The sequence below is a fragment of the Acipenser ruthenus genome, chromosome 15 (genome assembly GCF_902713425.1).
Source record: "Acipenser ruthenus chromosome 15, fAciRut3.2 maternal haplotype, whole genome shotgun sequence".
Classification (NCBI taxonomy): Eukaryota; Metazoa; Chordata; class Actinopteri; order Acipenseriformes; family Acipenseridae; genus Acipenser; species Acipenser ruthenus.
In genome coordinates, this window is record NC_081203.1 from 25,313,000 (window position 1) to 25,331,226 (window position 18,227).

Sequence of the window (18,227 nt, forward strand, 5' to 3'; positions counted from 1 at the left end):
GTTTTGAAATTCCATACTTCATGCACCAGTGGATCTGACCACATCTGAGTTGCAGTACCTTTATTAAAATCAGCCTAGTTATTTTATATTCCTAATGTCCATCTCACAGCTGGTCCTGTAGGAATACAGTGAATCTTCAAGATGTGCTTCCTGTCCTAAGGCTATAACAGGAAAGAGGTGGTTTTAAGCTCCTTCTGAAATGACCCTAGTCCTTTGATGCAGATCACTTTGGAAATCTCCACAGACTAGAAGACTTCCTCTATATATCTTGCACATTTCCTCCTTGGCCATTCACAAATAACAGCCTTTTATATAAAACAAGGAATACTTTGTCTCTTTACCTTGTTGACCGCTTGGATATATTGGTCTAAAACAAGACATACTAAAATTCTTATGCAATTAGAAGAAAAACAATTCCGTTGAGAATGTCAAGCTTTTTCATAAAATAAAGAATATTTCGGTCAACAACTGGTTATCTGTTGACTAATTGAACATTATCCTTTGTTAAATTTGGACTGGTTTTACACGCTACAGTAACAGATGCTTCTCATGGAGCCAATGTACTGGAAAAGTATTTTGACTGAATCTGTAAGTGGCTTAGAAAAAAAAAAAAGATAAAAAGCTACATCTGTAACTTAAAACCATGAAAAAAGGAACAAAGCTTTCAATGTAGAAAATTATATAAAATGAGGTTTCAATTAAAATCCAGAAAGTATTTAAGACAAACTGCCAATTAGGTTTGGTCTCCAAGGCAAAGTTTGATTACAACAGCATGAGTCACAATCATGTTTAGCAGGGCCAAAGTCACAGTAGGAATCCCTTTTGAAATTATTTAAATTTTAAAAATATGAAAGTAATACAGGCAAGTTCCAGAGCAGGCACATTTAACTTTCTAGTGATGTAAAATATTAAAACTCCAATACCATACAGCATACCCTCTAAGCTTAAGATACTGAGAAACTTGCCGTTTTGAATGAGAAAGGGTAAATCTGCCTCAGATTGTGAATCAGCCTCCGATTTATCTATATAAAATAATCTAGAATTTTTATGAAGCCTGTCAGATCTTATCATAAATGCAGCCCCGTCAGTTGTTATCAGATATAGACTGCATGCTTAACTGGTAGCCTGCATATAATTGCTTTATACTACTGTATAAAACACTGGCGTCTGCACTGCTTTTAATTGTAACCATCTTTTGGGCTACTAAATTTCCCATTTTGGGAATAGCAAATTCTGTTTAAAAATGGCCAGTTGTTTGTCTCCCACTTTATCAACATATTAATAATTAAACATGGCATTTGAACAAATATAATGTTGATAGTTAAAATAAGAATAAATATTACCACAATTCTTTATTTTTATTAAAGCAAAGTAAAGTAAATCAGCTGAAGACACTTCAAACCTGTCAATGTTTATAGACATCATTTGGCTCATAAGCAGGAAAACCTAGGAATTATATTACGACAGTTCAGAAAACAAATGTTCAGCACTGTCGTGAGAATCGTATTTACAGTCTTCCACTGACACTGTAGTTCAGTCTACAAATAAAGGTGTTTTGAAAACTACCTGTTTATCTTATTGCTGGCATTACAATAACAATAAAAAAAAATGAAACAGTTTAGTAACAGTCCAGCAATGTCATGTGAGAGCAATCCTATGTACAGTACTGCACAAATGTTACTGGCATTACAATAACCAGGATAAAATATGAAACACTGATTTAAAAAAGTGCACTGTTGACTGACTCCGTTGCTCTCACAGGTTCAGTGTTGTGTATCGCCCGATTGTAATTTAAATATCGCCCCTTTAATGTAAACTCATAATTAATCCTCCCAAACGGTGTGTAGTGTAGTGACTACATCCCTTACACAGTAAAGCAATGCATTTCCTTTGACCATATAGCTAGAAAAATAGCTCTGAGCTCGTTTCTTCATCGTCAGATAACAATGTAAATAAGAAATGGCCCTGGTCTAACATTGCTAATAATAGCGTTGTTAAAGGCAGGAAGCATGTAAAGAAATAAACTAAACAATAATTAAACTTGCAAATAATTTGGCTTACTTTCTTCGGGAAAGCCCCGCCTGAGCGCAGCACAGTTTTCATAAAAAAAAAAAAAAAAAATTCTTATATTCTTAAATTAACTCTTAAGTCAAGGTTCTGCCTACTGAAAAAAGTACCAGCGCTTTTCTGGGTTGACTTCACCACTGCTGGCAATATGATCTTTTAATGGTATTGACTTATTGACTCTTACATGATCAAATGGAATGACAGCAAAACATAGATAAACCAGATTTTTCTTTTTAGCCCTGTCTTTTACTGAAACACTGCATTTTTTTCTTCGTTGGTGCAGCTGCCATGTTGAGTTTCAGCAGAGACACATGAGTGAAGTCACATGATGAATAAACTCAACTTGCAAAAAAATAATGCACACGGTATGTCGTTTTCAATTACTATACGATACATTCAAATGTGTATTTGACTCTAGATTAATATTTTGATTACATTTTTACCACAAATTTTTACCGCGTTTCAAAATGCTTGCAAAGATGATATTTCTGAAATGGTCGTTTTTTTTTAAAAAGGGAAATAAAACAAAAACCGAAAATTATGAGCATTGTGATTTTTATTTACGTTTACCGGAGTATTTATACTTCTAAATAATGCTGAAAGATTTCTCTTCACTAATTAGTATTCAATTATATGACAAGTTAAAAACCGCAAAGTTCGTGAGCAGCACTCTCTAGAGGCACAATCGCCAGACGCCTGCTTCGCCCACCCTGTACAGGAATGTGACGTGCATTTTTACAGAGGGAACTTAGAGAATCAACGGCAAGACAGACGCAAATATGTTTAAGTTAATACTTTGCAAGAATGCTCTCAAAATGATAGGTTTACCTTGAGATGGAGTCTTGGTTAAGGTTGATATTTATGATAACTTGCGAAAGTTAGTAAACTGAGTGCGAAGGCTGTTCACAGTTATTGAGAAAAATGTGAGCATTTTAAGCATTCGAGGGAACACTGCTTGCATACAAGGCTTTCATTGTTTTATTGCATTTATATTTGTAGTTTCAAAAACTTGAATTAATACTGTAGCTAAATCATATTATATACTGTATGACATTTATCATATTATAAAGAAATAAAAAGCCACAGATCAAATTATTACTACTGTATACTACGGAAACTATTTTTTAGCCAAATACTATACTGCCTAAAAGTCAATAGTTCATTATTCAGAGCTTATAAACCACACCAGAATCTCAGAATAACAGTTACATCCACAATTTATCCTGCCAAAAAACATGTATTTAATCTTCCTTGTAACACTGTTTGTTAGGAAGCACAATGCATCAAAGTGTTGCTGCAATTTTCTTCCATCTATCTAATATGCAACAAATCAAGTTTCTTCCTGTTCTAATTTAAAATGCCGATTACAGGTGTTGAGCCCAGTTGTAACCAGGCAATGAATGTATATTATATAAATGGCAGCCAAACTATCATTTAGACATCTCAAATTGCATTTTAATATAGCTTGAAATATTTAGAGATCTCTGTAAACACACCCTTTTGAAGATATCTAAAAAATAAGATCTCAAATTGATTTACAGATATCTTTAAATGGTTTTGCTAGCATGGTAAGCTAAACTGTCATTTAGAGATATCTTGAAACAACTTCCTCTACATTTAGAGATATCTCTAAACCATTTTAAGATATCTGTAAATAACTTATTGTTCACGTAGAGATCTCTCAATCACTTAGAGATCTCACAATGAACAGGAAGTCATTTCAAGATATCTTAATGATTTAAAGATATCTGAAAATGCATTTTAGATATCGAATTTAAAGCTCCATTTAAAAAGATATCTGGAAATCATTGAGATATCTCAATGTATTTTAGATATTTTCAAATATTGAGAGATCTGGAAATTTAGAGATATCTTCAAATATTGAGAGATATCTCAAATTAATGTAGAGATTTCTAAATATTTGAAGATATCTCTAAATGACAATTTGGCTTGCCATATATAAATTATATTTGAGAAATGAAGTCTTACTGTTTTGTCCTTTAGTCTCTCTCCATGGATAAGAAAATCGGTGCAGCCATTTTCTTCCTGACGATTGACTTTGTAGACCGTAACACAGCTGAGTCCACCCCCTCCCCACGGCAGCCATCCACCACTTGAGTCATCTCGGGTCATCACCACTGCTCGCACGCGTGCATAACTATCACTGAAACACAAACGCAAAATAAATAATAAATGGCAGCTTAAAGAAACCCAAGACATCTTAAATATCTACAGTCCACCATCTTCAGTTTCAGAGAAGTAGCAATAAAGGTTAATTAATATGTTAAAATAAAAAGTTGTCATTTAGCTGCTATATTGTTTAACGTGGTGTCCACCTACTGCATTCCTTCAGCCTTCTGACGGATTTGAATATTAAAATGTTTATTTTTAGGTTTCCACTACGAAATCGTTCCCAGTTGGTTTCAGGACAATACCAGACATTTCAGACAATTTCCTGAGCTCTCCTGATTCTGTGATTTTCATCAGGAATAGCAGCTATTAAAGTAATTTGGGAACAAGGGACGTTGCAGGTACTCAAATGTTCAAATTACAGTTTCTTAAGAAGCACAATGTATCAGAAGCAAAATTACAAAAAAATGAGAATATTTCTAAAAGGTGTCAAGTACAGAATTTAGTTTGTTAATTAATGAAATAGAAATGGAGTGTAAACAAAAACAAAATGCAGACACAAAACAATTAACCAATATTGGACATCTGTACCACATTATTTTGCTATTAAATGTTTAGAGCTTAAATCTCAATGCAAAAGCAATGCAAAGTGGCTGTTCAATTCAAGTCACAGCACCTCAATATGGCAGTTACCAAAATATCTAGCATGCAGGGTTTACATGACTGCAAATAAAGTGGTTACCTTAAATAACCCGAGAAGAAAGCATGGACAATGCAATGGTGTTAGATTTGTCTAAATCCTGCCGCAAAAGGGTTTCCTTAGTAGATCACTCGCCAAAGTTAAGCTGTAGTTTCTGTAAAACTAAAAATGTGTTTGGAATCTTGATAATGTATGAGGTGATCATGTATGAGCAGTTGATGAAGCAGCAGCTGCAGATAAACAAATGAATAGTCTATAAGCTCCATACAAACATATTTGTTTGACAGTGAACTAATGCTTCAATACAGAATACACAAATGCATAGGCTATCATGTTACAAATGCGTAATGATCTAGCCGCAAATTATTTTATCAAAGTATGAATGTATAAATAAAAGCATATTCTGAAATCATTCAAAAGACATTTTCTACGAAGTTCTGTGCAGGGTCTCTCTCAAGATTGTAAGCGGTACTGTATCATTTTGCAGTTTGGTCAGTGTGTTCTGGCTGGTCAAACCGTGCAAAACGATCTCTTTTACAATAAGAGACACCCTATACACAATATGTTATAAAAATCACAAAAGCATTGCTTCTACTTGCTATTAAATGTGTGGTGTTTTTTTTTTTTCATTTTCACATTGTGCCGCAGTTACGATGTATACAAACAATGACGTATGTACAAAGAAGATGCACTGGAGCTGTTAAATCTCTATAACTTAGTTCTGAAAGCTTGGTGTAAAAGAAGATTATCTGGAACTTTATTAGAACATGCTTGTTGAGCCTCAAATTTATCATTGTATTTGTTTGTCTCGGGGGGTGTAATTTCAAGAAATGGAGGCCACCTTTAAAAGTGATTTTATATACATTAAAATATACACAAAAGGTTTCAAAGATTAAAAAAAATCTTAATTTTCGGGATGTTAAAAGCCCTTCTTCAGCTGTTTAAAAAGAAGTAATCACAGTGCAGTAAACTTGTTATTCAAGAACTGTAATTATACAAAAATTCTGTGGATGGTGTCATGATTATTAGACTAGAATGTTAATTCCCAGAGGTTCCATTCTATTCTAATAATCATGACACCACACAGAATTTTTGTATCTAAACCTTGTGCACATTTTTTAAAAACCTTTTCTTTCATATGCCTTCAATTTTGTACACTGCAGTGTATATATATATTATATATATATATATATATATATATATATACACACACACACACACACACACACACACACAGAGTACTGTGTAAAAGTTTTAGGCAGGTGTGAAAAAATGCTGTAAAGTAAGAATGCTTTCAAAAATAGACATGTTAATAGTTTATATTTATCAATTAACAAAATGCAAAGTGAGCGAACAGAAGAAAAATCTAAATCAAATCCATATTTGTTGTGACCACCCTTTGCCTTCAAAACAGCATCAGTTGATAGGAATACAATAAATCTGAAGACAGTATAAATGCACTAACACTGGGGAGCTAGAGCTAATGTGAAACGCTTCTATTAAATCGTTTTGTAATTCAACAAAAACTGTTAAGATTTAAATGAGATGTAAATGTAAAATGCCTTTTATTTCAGCTGTTGCAGCTACTGTATCACAAAGCTATTTTCCAGGTATGCAAATTCAAATAAATATATATTGAGAGCATGTTAAATTTTACAAGGCATGAAAGAATATTGTAGGTTAACGAGAAATGTATATATTTTTTCCTGAAATCTAATGCTTTACAATACAGTAATGGGAAATTCAATTTATTTTTTATTTTATAAATGTATGAATGGGTTGAAGTGTGTAACAACTCATGCCTGTTATATCGCTGAGGATTTACTTAACAAAAAGGCACAAGTTGCCTACTTGCTGCACCTAAATTTACTTTATGAAAGTCTCAATGTAAAATATAATAACTAACTATTTAATATTGTTTATGGTGTAGACTAGCAAAACACATTTTTTTTCTGATAGTTGAATGTTTGACTTATTAAGGCTGCTTTGAACACTAAGAGACAATACATTTGTTTGTATCAGGTTTTGGATATATCATGTGGCAACTGTATAGAGTCCTACAACAATACAAAAAATAGCTTCTTGCAATACACACACATTATACAGCAAACTTTCGCTTCCCACTTGATTTCAGGTTCTATCATACACTATCTGTACCAGCAGGGTCTGTCCAGCGAGAACACAGATTCCTCAGGCATTTGGGGTAGCCCATTTCACCAAGACAGTCTAAGCACCCTCGTGAAAATCGCTCCTTTTATTGTCCACTTTGTTTGTCTCCCCTAAGTAGCAAGCAAAGTAAACATTTGCTGTTCCTTGCAATGACAGCCTGGGGAGAGGCAATGCAGCATGCATCAATTGCAACCACCCCCCACCCCCCCGTCTAACTGTTATTGACAGGAAGGAAATGCCAAGAAAGCAGGAGCCATGTCGCTCACACCACAAGGCCAAAAGGCAAGCAGCTGTCCCCTAGAGCGCTGACCAGAACCTGACCTCTCCATGCCAGTATGTGTCCCATAGTGAACTCGAGGACAAAGGGGGCAGACCATTTATTCACAGAACTTTTGGCATGCACAATAAATCAGGCAAATGCAGTAAATAATAAAGCTTTGCGATTCTAACACTCTACTATGGCCGAGTACTGTATTGATTCAGCCATCACAACTACCAACTGCACTTACTGTAGTTTAAATTGTTTCTCCTGCAAACTAGAAATCCCAACTTAATCTACAATAGATTACCACTGCTCTTCTTTGGTTTGCGCTAAATAAAGATCATTTAAAAAGATGGTGCTAATATAAAGACAACTATAAATGCAATGCACATTTAAAAGCATTGTTCTAAAAAAAAAAAAAAAAAAGTGCCTCTTGCTTTTAGTGCTACTGTATGAGCACAAAAAAACATCTGAAAATGTAGGTTTACAGTACAAACTGTATTTTAGGCAACTGTATGTATGAAGACTTCAAAAAATCATGTTCTATAATAAACAATTGTAAAAGGAGTACAGGACTTATTTACAATAGTGTTCTCCAAAAACATTAAACCCAGTGTTTTTATTTATATATATATATATATATATATATATATATATATATATATATATATATATATATATATATATATATATATATATAAATGGGCATGGAGAAGACACATAAAAATACAGTCTAACTTAATTATAACAAACCCTCCTGGGACCTGGAGAAATGTTCGTTATATCAGGGTGTTCACTATAATAGGATTTGGCAATTTGCTGTATCAGAATAAATGAAGAAACACCCAAATTGAATTGAACATCTTTATACAGTATACAGTAGTTCTTTCAAGACAACTTCACATTGATCATCATTTAAACTCTATGTTTAAAAAAAACAGTAAAGAAATGACAAAAAAAAAAGTACACTTACATGCTGAATACAGTAATTATGTGCCCTTTCTCTTAAAGCATATCCAAGACTGCTTCAGATTTTTTTTCTTTTATCAATACATGCTGTTTCAATCTTGTTACTGCCTCACGCCTGGTGCCATGGTTGCAGTTTGTGTGAAGATGGCAATGGTTGCATACGTCACACATGATTCGCACTACAATAGGTTATCTATGAATCAGCCTTATCTTCGAATTAGCCTACCAAGGTCTTTGTTTTCACTGAGAGAATAACACATTCACACTGGAGAACGTTCAGTGTCAATCACTACCATGATCGTATTATCCGGGTAAATTTTGTAAAAGTGATCGTTCTAGGGCTCATTTTCATTGGAAACAGTTCTTGCTGCTTGGATAGTTAAAAAAGGGGGTTCTTTATAATAAGTTAGAGTACATTATTTCTGATTCACAGGCTATTAAATATATATTTTACCATTCCCCCAGGCAGTACATGTTATTTTAAAATGTCTGTATTTCAAGTGAAATGGAAATGGTTTTGATACCACAAGTGTGGGCAGCAACACAATTTGTTGCAACCAAAACTAAGCAAGCACAATGGGCAATCTCAGTGCACCTTGCTGGGTGTATGCAACATAAGGTCAGAATGGATCTGCTGCTAGCGCAGAGAGAAGGGGTCTTAAAACTATTCCAAGTTAGTCTGACTTCCCTTCCGAACTCAGAACAGTAGCCACGGATCAAAACATTTATTTTAATGCTGTAGTTAGAAGAAAAACAGCCTGGTTTGAATTTAGTAATTAAAAACAAATAAAAACTGTAGGCTACATTCAATGTTTCTGTACTGTAATTACAATACAGCAGGAAAATAATGTTCATTTACTGTAAATGCAGTTGCATTTATTTCCAGTAGTTAAAGAATCTTTATGCTCAAAGCATGCGACTGACAGACAGAATGTTTGATTGGATTTATTTTTTAAATGAATGAGGTAATTAAATGGTTTATAAATATGTAACTAATTTCTAAATGACCATTTACAATTTCCATTAACACTTAATTTTGCCACATTTTCTCATCTCTGTGCAAGAATCACTTTCCTGTTGGCAAAAAGCAAAAACGCTTGTATTAATAACTATTAAATGCAAGATAGACAACAGCTTTTCTTGAAGTATAACCAAACTATTTTGTTTTAAAAGAAAACTTGCTTTGATTGTCTGCTCATCAAAACTGTATTGTGTCACAGCACATGGGGGCAGTTACTTCCAGGACCCGTGACAGGTCTGCAGCAAAAGCAGAAACGCCTTCACAATACAGCAGTCACTGAACTGCATCTTTTGGGGATGTGGCTGGATCCCTGGCTGCAAGCCAACCCCACCTCCCTCTCCTCTTACTCTGTTACACACAATGGCTGCTTCTCCACTGAATTTTCATGTTATTAGATCCTGGCCTTCAGTTTTTGTGCTCACACATTAGTCACTGGAGCATGCTGCAGGAGAGACACGCTGTGCAAGTTAAGACTGGAAATGTCCTTTTTTCATTAGCATTAGAAAGGAAGAAAAAACACCAGTTCTGGGCCAACAGCAAGTTCTGTTGGAGGTTGTTGCTGTTGAAATTCCCCAAAACTGTCTATTCGAAATTTTTTAAATCAACACTAATTTATATTTGGAATAGCCTAGTTCCTTCCGAACACCATTCCCCAAACAGAAACAGTGGCTTCACATAGAAGACATTTTTAAATAAAAACTTATGAAGCTTAATTTTGAAAGTTACAATAAACTTAACAAGATATGCGCCACTAAACCTGAAGCACTACCACTGTAATTAAAGACCAAGAACTGTAAAAACTAAATAGGACACTATTATGATGTTTTACTATTTATTAGCATCATCATCATCACCTACAATTACTGTATTGTCTCTTGTTGCTAGGAAAGTAGTGTGGGAGGGAGGGTCTGTATATCTGTACATGTGTCTGTACGTGCGGTTGCAAAAAGGAAACCAAAGTCGATTGCAGAACTCAAAGTTGTATGTGCTGAAGAATGGGCAAAACAATCTCCGGAAAGATGCCAGGGACGGTTTCAAAATACAAAAAAAAGACTGCAAGCTGTAAAGGAAGCAAACATGTGGGCACACAAAATACTAATGTAAGGATGCCCGAATAAATACCCTTTATCAAAGTATGAAATTCGTTTTTTTTGCGCAATATTTTTCATTTTATGCATGTTATGTAATAAGTTGTTTAGCCTAAAGCCGAATCTCTTCTTTAATTTATGTATTTCACTAGAGCAATTAGAAATTATAGAAATCACTTTTTGTGGTTTGTCTTTGTTTTTTTTAAATACTTTTGTCTGTGACTGTATATAAAAGAACCACCAACTGAACTTGCTAAGGACCTTCTTTGGTACACAGTGCAGGTCATAGTAATACATATAGGCCCTGGTGCATATAGGCCTATATAATGCAAAACAAAAAGTAAAGTACACTATCAGAATATTTTGAAGCACACTGTGGCCCAAATAAATATAATTCACTTCAGGGCAGTTCCAATTGCATTTAAATTATTGTTTCTTGGTGAAAAGAAAAACAGACTACTCTAGTACAGTAATATGGGTCTTCCGATGACACACTAGTTGTTTGGACCATCTGCAAACTTTCCTATGGCCATAAAGTTAGTACTTTTACAGTAAGCATGCAGTTTGTTTGGCATATTTGACAGGGCAATCTGAATATCCACAGGAATCTCCAGTGTGGAAACATTGAGGGGTGGGGCAGTGTCTGGGAGCGTGGCTACCACCTGCAACCCAGAGAGCTTATGCAGGGGATGAGGTGAATTGAGCAATGTGGATTAAAGCAATTCAACAGTAAAACGGCAGGCGCAATTAAGTTAGAAATGAGCAACAAAAAAGGTACAACAGTAAACAATATTGCAGCCATATAGAAAAACAGTTAATGTTACATTTCTAAATCAAAACTTTGCACTGCAGGAGATCAAATGCTTTGTACACAGTCAGCAACGCTTCATCAGGGCGCCTCTGGAAATGTAAAAATATCCAGAATAAGCGGCTGTTCCAATAAACGAGAGGCATTTGAGAGGACCTGTGTCACACTTATATTTATTTATTTTTAATTCTAAATTAAATGAAAAAGAAAGAAATCACATTATGAATAAATGTTAAATGCATCATTTGAAATACGAGTCATTATTTTTGCACCCTTAACAGCCTGAGCCAGAGGCAAATCGGCTCGTTTTCACTTCAGACATGACGACAACTCGCAAGTGACAAAAAAGGCAAAAAACAGTGGTTTACGCAAGTCATAGCGTAATCATTGCACTATGTGAACCGGACTTGCTCTGAAAGCGATCTCTGTTCATCATTTGAAAATACTATCCCATTGGGAAGAACCGTTTCCCAGAGTTCAGTCCCATTTAAGCATCCCGATTATCAGTGTCTCGATTAAGTGGTGCGGACTAATTCTAGCCCATTGTTTCCAAAAGCTGTTCACAGAGCCAAGACAATCAGTTCACTAGGGATGGACCATGTTTCAGGGTTGTCAAATTATCAAGCTTCATTAGGAAATAAATATTTAGAAAGAGACCTTGAAATTCCAAAAGAGGTCCCCATCTCAGTGTTGTAGTTTCACATCCTTATTTTAACTGTAGTACTACAAACCAGAATAAATAATCATGCCCTACTATTTTCTGATACTTAACCTATGTCTACAAAGATTCCTTACATCTCGTAGCTAATAGGGACGGGAATTTTAAACGTTTAAACGCTCAAGAAGTAGTCAAACGTTTAATATGCTAGACGTATAACCAGTCCTGTGACAAATTTCACCAAAACACTTAGAAGTGGATTTTAATACAAGTTTTGTTTTAGTAATATGCATTATACAAATCAAAAAGATCAAATGTCTGTTAGAGAAAAAAAGAAAAAAAACAGTGCGTGAATGCTGCCTGACGAACCTTCGAAGGTTTTAAACTGCCATCGAATTCCTGGCTAGCGAATGAACCTTCGAACACAGCCCAACTTTTTAGCAATTTAGTTTAAAGCTTGTGTGAATATGTGAATTTTAATACGTTAAGTTATTTAGTAATACTTGACCATATACAATGAACTGCACAAGGCGGCAAACATACCAATTAATATATTACTTAATTGTGTGGAGGTTTATGTACACTAGTATGTAGAGGAGAGTGATGTTGGATTCGAGTACTTGGAAATTGTAATGCTCAAGAGCTTGATCAGGTTCTTTTATTTATTTATTTATTTTTTATTTTAATAACCATATAATTTTAGGCAAAGTTATACAGATAACATATATATTAACACGAGACAGAATAAATGTTCTAATTTAATTAATGTCAAATACATTAGATTCAGTGTTTCCCCTTTTCTTATTAGCTCTAAACAAGTTCCTGTGATGTTTTGTGGTCTACAGGCTGCTGTAAACTGTCTCCACCCTTTAGACACTAAATGCCCCTCTTAGTGACTTCACACAAAGAAAAAAAAAAAAAAAAACGAATCAGGGAACGTCAGTCCCTCCCGTCCATTTATGTGTGTTTCACGATCGCAATCCTAGAAGCCCACTTCAGTATGATCGTGTGAACATGATTCCAGTCCTTAAAGGGTTAATATTACAAACTTGTGTAACTAGAGCTGCGGAAGGTGCAGCACATGAATATCAGCAAACCAATTCAGAATTTATGCAAGCACATTTCAGGGACCTATGAAATCTGTTTTATTATTTTGAATTTTCGGATTTATTTTTTCCTGATTTCGGATTTTTTGGGTTTAAAAAAATCTAATTTGTTAGTTCGTTTTTTACAACCACAAGTGTTTGATACATCGACAGCAATGATGAAGCTAGAAATGCATGAAAAAAATGACAAAAAACCCTTTCTAAACAGTTTTAAATCAAAGTGCTTTCAGAAAAAAGGGTACAAATTGGCACAACGTAATAGAAACAAACTAGGAACATTGTAATTAAAAAAAAAAAAATCTAAATGCAGGCTTTTAGTAGTTTCATTTCAACAAGCTGAACTAACATTTCAAAATAGATTTAATGTTTTCATTAATAATTAATGACAAACAATATAAACAAGCCTAAATATTTTGATTTTTTCTAATTTAATAAAAAAGGCATTTAGTAATATCTCCCTGAGAACTTTGGGAGAAAAAAATGCAGCAACTAGACCCTACATTCTGCAGTAGTACTACTGTATCTGCTCACAATAACTAAGGTAGTCGTCTGTCCTCCCCAAAGCGGTAACGGTAGCTAGCAAGTGAAGTGGCACGAGAGGCAGTGCTTTTTTACAGTTAAAAGCATGGTCGTGTACAGTGGCTGAGAGGTGCAAAAATAGTTTTTTAATGCGTTCCCATGACGTGTGTTTCTTGAAGCCTCTTGTCATACAAACACAGCACTATTTCAATGTAATTTTTAGAATATATTTTGTTTAAACTGATTTGGTGGTAATGTCCTCAGGTGCCTAATTCCGTTTTTTTCTCTGAATCTCCACAACGCGGATTTCATAGAGCCTGAATTTGTGTGACAGTTTCAAAAAATGGCAAATGAAAAAGAGCTCAGTGTGATACGAGATTAATATAAAAATAATATAACAAAAAAAAATCATAGGATCAACAGCAGCGCTTGAGCTTATATATAAAAGTTTGACAGCAAAAAGTAAAACCAGATTATACACACAGTGATCTCTATGGAGAGCCATCTGGGACAAAAACGAGTTGTGCTGCTTTAGAGTGAGCCAGAATCTCATGGGACAGAAAAAAGGCAAGCACGTCATTCTGAAACGCCTCGCTTAAACAGTACCAAAAAATGCTGTGTAGTGATTTTTACATACTGTATATATTATATATATTTTGTTGCAACTTTGTTCTGTGGAATGTAATAAATGAGAACCAAAACGGTGTTTTTTCAACCTTCACTTTACAGCACCATTTCCAAAAAGTGTTTAAAATTCAATTTCAGTTTTCGTTTTGCTTGTTCAGCTACAAAAAGGCACAAGTTAACCTCATGTTATTACTTTATGTCTATGACCACTGTTTACTGTGAAGAAATGGCAATGGCAAGGAATGCAAAAAATAAAATAAAATACTGTGTCAGCTTTATGTACTATTTATTTTGGGAATAAACAAAACAGCCTTTAACTTGAACTGCTATTTGGCATCCTTTGTTTTGTAGTTAATTCACTGGGGTAAAGTAAGTCCTACACAACTTATTCTTTACTCCTGGGATATTTTTCTATTTTAACGTGTTACATATTGTAAGGTCTTGCTGTAAAATAAAGGCACACACACAGGGGCCACAGCCGCACCCCCTGCCTCTGCTGCTACACTGTCTCTGCCTGCGTTCAGAGCAATATACTGGCTTTTATTACTTTTTGAAAAACTAACGAATATCCAAACGAATATTTAAATTGAACAAATATCCGAACATGAAAATCCTGTGTTCATCCCAGCACTAGTTTTCAAATAAAATACACTTTGTCTTGCTTGGGGGGGGGGGGGGGGAGTACTATCGTACCTACAAACAAGGGGAACATCATCTCGACACAGCCCAGGGAATTTTGGCATTGCACAATACAATAAATGCACATCATGCTTAACTAGCTCATTTAATTAAATTATCTTTTAAAATGCCAAGACTACAATTCCCCTCAATATGGCAGCCATGACCTAGAAAAATCACGTAATACAACATTGTACAGAGTACAAAACCAATATCAACCAGAAACCAAAGTCATACTCACCACAATATAGTGTTCACATTATAATGAATTAGATCACAGGTCAAAGTGAAGGAAACTAGGAATGCACCAACAATCTGATCAGAATCCGTGCCGATTACCAATAAAATAACAATCTGTAATCAGCGTTTTCCTGTCATCAATATCACAGATTCTCATTATAATATAATTAATATCATTATCCCCGACACCGCCCATCTCAATGAGCCAGCAATGCAAGAGCGCTGTGTGGAGCTCATTTAAAACAAGATTCCAAAGAATCTATCATACCTGTAATGTTATACTTAAACATGAATGTCAGACCTACAGTTTTTATCTCTAATCCATATTGAAAATTACTGTTCTTTGTCCGTGGTCTCTCCTTCAATAAAACTAAATAAGCTGGTCCCCACCGTTCAAATCAACTCAGCACTCATCAGAACAAACTGTTGTGGGTGTGCCGCTTTCAGTAAGAACAGGGTGATATACGGTCTGTACACACGCTGTTAACTTTTCTGTTCCAAACTTTTACAGAACACAGTATTATGATAATGCATAACCGCATTATTTTATTTATTTTTTTCTGCCCAACTCAGTATTTCTGTACTTTGGCATGTTTGGGGCTTTCCAACTCTATTTACAGTTAATCATCTGTGTTTTTGGACTTTTGTGTCAGGTACCAGTAATCTGCATTAGGAGAAATACTACTGTAAATCTGTAATTCAAATATCACACTTCCTTTCAAAGAATGATTTAAAATGTGACTAATATTTTACTCTGACAAAACTGAAAAAAAGGCATAGCAATGGTAACTTTTTTTTTTTTTTTTTTTTTTATATAAAGACAATCAGAATTAAAAAAAAAAAAAAAAAACACCCTAAAGTTGCACAATATTGCCACAGTATGTATTTTCTATTAAGGTCTATCCTCTACTCAAAACCACATGGTGCTGCAGTTTGTTAGAAAAATTCTAACATACAAATAAACAAGTAAATAAATAAGTGCTTTGTTTAGTTGATGGTAAACAATTAGGAAATAAGCTAATACAGGTTAGTACTTAATACATATATCACCACCATTACAACATATATTTTTAATACTAAGGCCTTTGTTATTGGACAAGTCAACTGTTTACTAATGACTAGTACAGTACACATACAGTATGGTGTTTGTACTAACTAAACTAAAAAAAGTTTGAATACTGTAAACAGGTTTAAATAAAACTACTTTGAGAATAAGTAGGCTATCCCGCTGCAGTGGCTTGCCTGCTAATTTAAACTAATATTCTGCGTCAATCAGTTTCCTTCAAAACCATTATCAAAATACAGTATCAAGGAGTCCCCGAGTGGCTCATCCAGTTAAAGGGTAAGTCACACAGCTTGGACGGCACCAGTGCGCGTCGAGGCTGTGCAAAGAGGCCGAACTTTGCTGGGGACCCCGAGGGAGGTGTTGCATTGGCTCCGACGCTCCTGGGGGGGGGGGGGAATGGGAAACCGGCAGGGACATATTCTCCTCATTGCGCAACAGCAATCGCTACTGGCCAGACACCGAGCATATTCAGAGTGGATAAGAAGCAGGGCTGATCTCTGTCTTCCGGGATAGGTAGCCTGACGACTACTGCTCTGGATTGCTTGGCGTAAAAGAGATTCTGGCTTTAGGCTTGTGAGATCGGAGGATGCTCTTATGCCCTCAGAATGTCCGTGCTATGTGGAGACTCGCTGTGGTGATGAGAAAAAACAGAATTGGAAATTTCAAACTGGGGGAAAATAAATCAATTGGTCACTCTAAAATAAATAAATAAAATCGGTAGCAGTTCACAAAAATATCTTCTTCAGTCACTATGCTAAGGCTGCAAGTTTCATCACTTGGTTGAGAAACATGCTTGCAGTAGAAAAATGCAACTGCAAAACAGCAGTGATGATGGGGATTGGAAGTAAGGTAGAAGTGGATGGAATGTTCCAGTGCAAGGCTGGGTGAGAAAGCAGAGTAGTACTGAGACTTGTTTTGAACAGGATGTTGAATAAAAAGGCGTTCCTATGAAAACTTACCTTTTCTTTCACTTTGTCAATTATGATTTGCAGTGTAGCATTACAGGAACTGTACCAATACCATAATGTACCTGAACCACAACACAGGTATATCAACTCCCCCATAAAAAAAAAAATAGGTCTACAAAAATGCAGTATAACATTTTTTCAACAGGCTTTTACACAAAAATCTACACAATGATTGGGAAGAAATTAGAGAATAGTTAAAAAGTTATGTGTTTTCTGTTTGTGACCAAAGCGAGTGTTTATTGCACATTATTATTTACCATTTCATTGAGCACAGTCCTACTGTAGAATATTTACGTACTTAAAATAGTTTAAAATAAAAATATTTTCAATGTAACCTTGTCTATTTGTATTATTCGGAGTAGTTTTCATGATCTACATTGTGTTTTATGTTTGCAATGCTAAAGAGAAATGCAATATTAATACAATTTGTAAAAAGCAGACTAAGCTTTAAAATGCAGATTTTATGTGTTCATAAAATGCAAGTTTTTGAAGTGCAGTGTGAAATCTGAATACCACCAATTTAGTAATAACACCCATCAATGCATAGAAATATTTTCAGATTCAGTAAACATGTCACATACCATTTGATTTACCAGTAATAAATGCACTCCCCTTAAATACATCAACACAATTCTCTACAGTACTGTACACTGCAGGAATTTGAGTTAAATTACGGTTCATATAACACCTAAATTAAGCTGGCAAGTAGTTTCAAAACTTCTTAGTTTAACACAAAAGAGCAATAACAGGTACATTTTCACATTAGCAGGTGCAAGCAATTTTTTGTAAAAGTAAATGTACATTTCCCCTACCCTACATTGTTATCTTTTAAAAGCACCAGTACTTACCGGTATATTCAACACTCTTGCACCATTAGGAAATAAATCAATGGGTTTGAAATCAAGTAATTTTGCCATTGGAATTCATAAGGGCTGCAATATTTTCTCCTTCACCGTTTGGGAACTTTTAATAGATAAAAATATATAATGTTTATAATTTAACAATTCAGACCCACTTGTTACTGCTTTTTGTGTTATTTATTACTTCTGGAGATGCAATAGGATAACAATGTGTATATATATATATATATATATATATATATATATATATATATATATATATATATATATAATTTAAAGAATTGATTCTTA

General features: G+C 34.7%; 1 protein-coding gene across 1 annotated transcript in view; it reads right to left on the reverse strand.

Moving 5' to 3' along the window:
* spred1 (sprouty related EVH1 domain containing 1) overlaps positions 1-18,227 on the reverse strand; it is a 49,166-nt gene that overhangs the window by 22,148 nt on the left and 8,791 nt on the right. Inside the window, exon 2 of the mRNA XM_034037849.3 lies at positions 4,057-4,231. Coding sequence (XP_033893740.3) covers positions 4,057-4,231 — 175 coding nt within the window. The remainder of the gene's footprint in view (positions 1-4,056; positions 4,232-18,227) is intronic.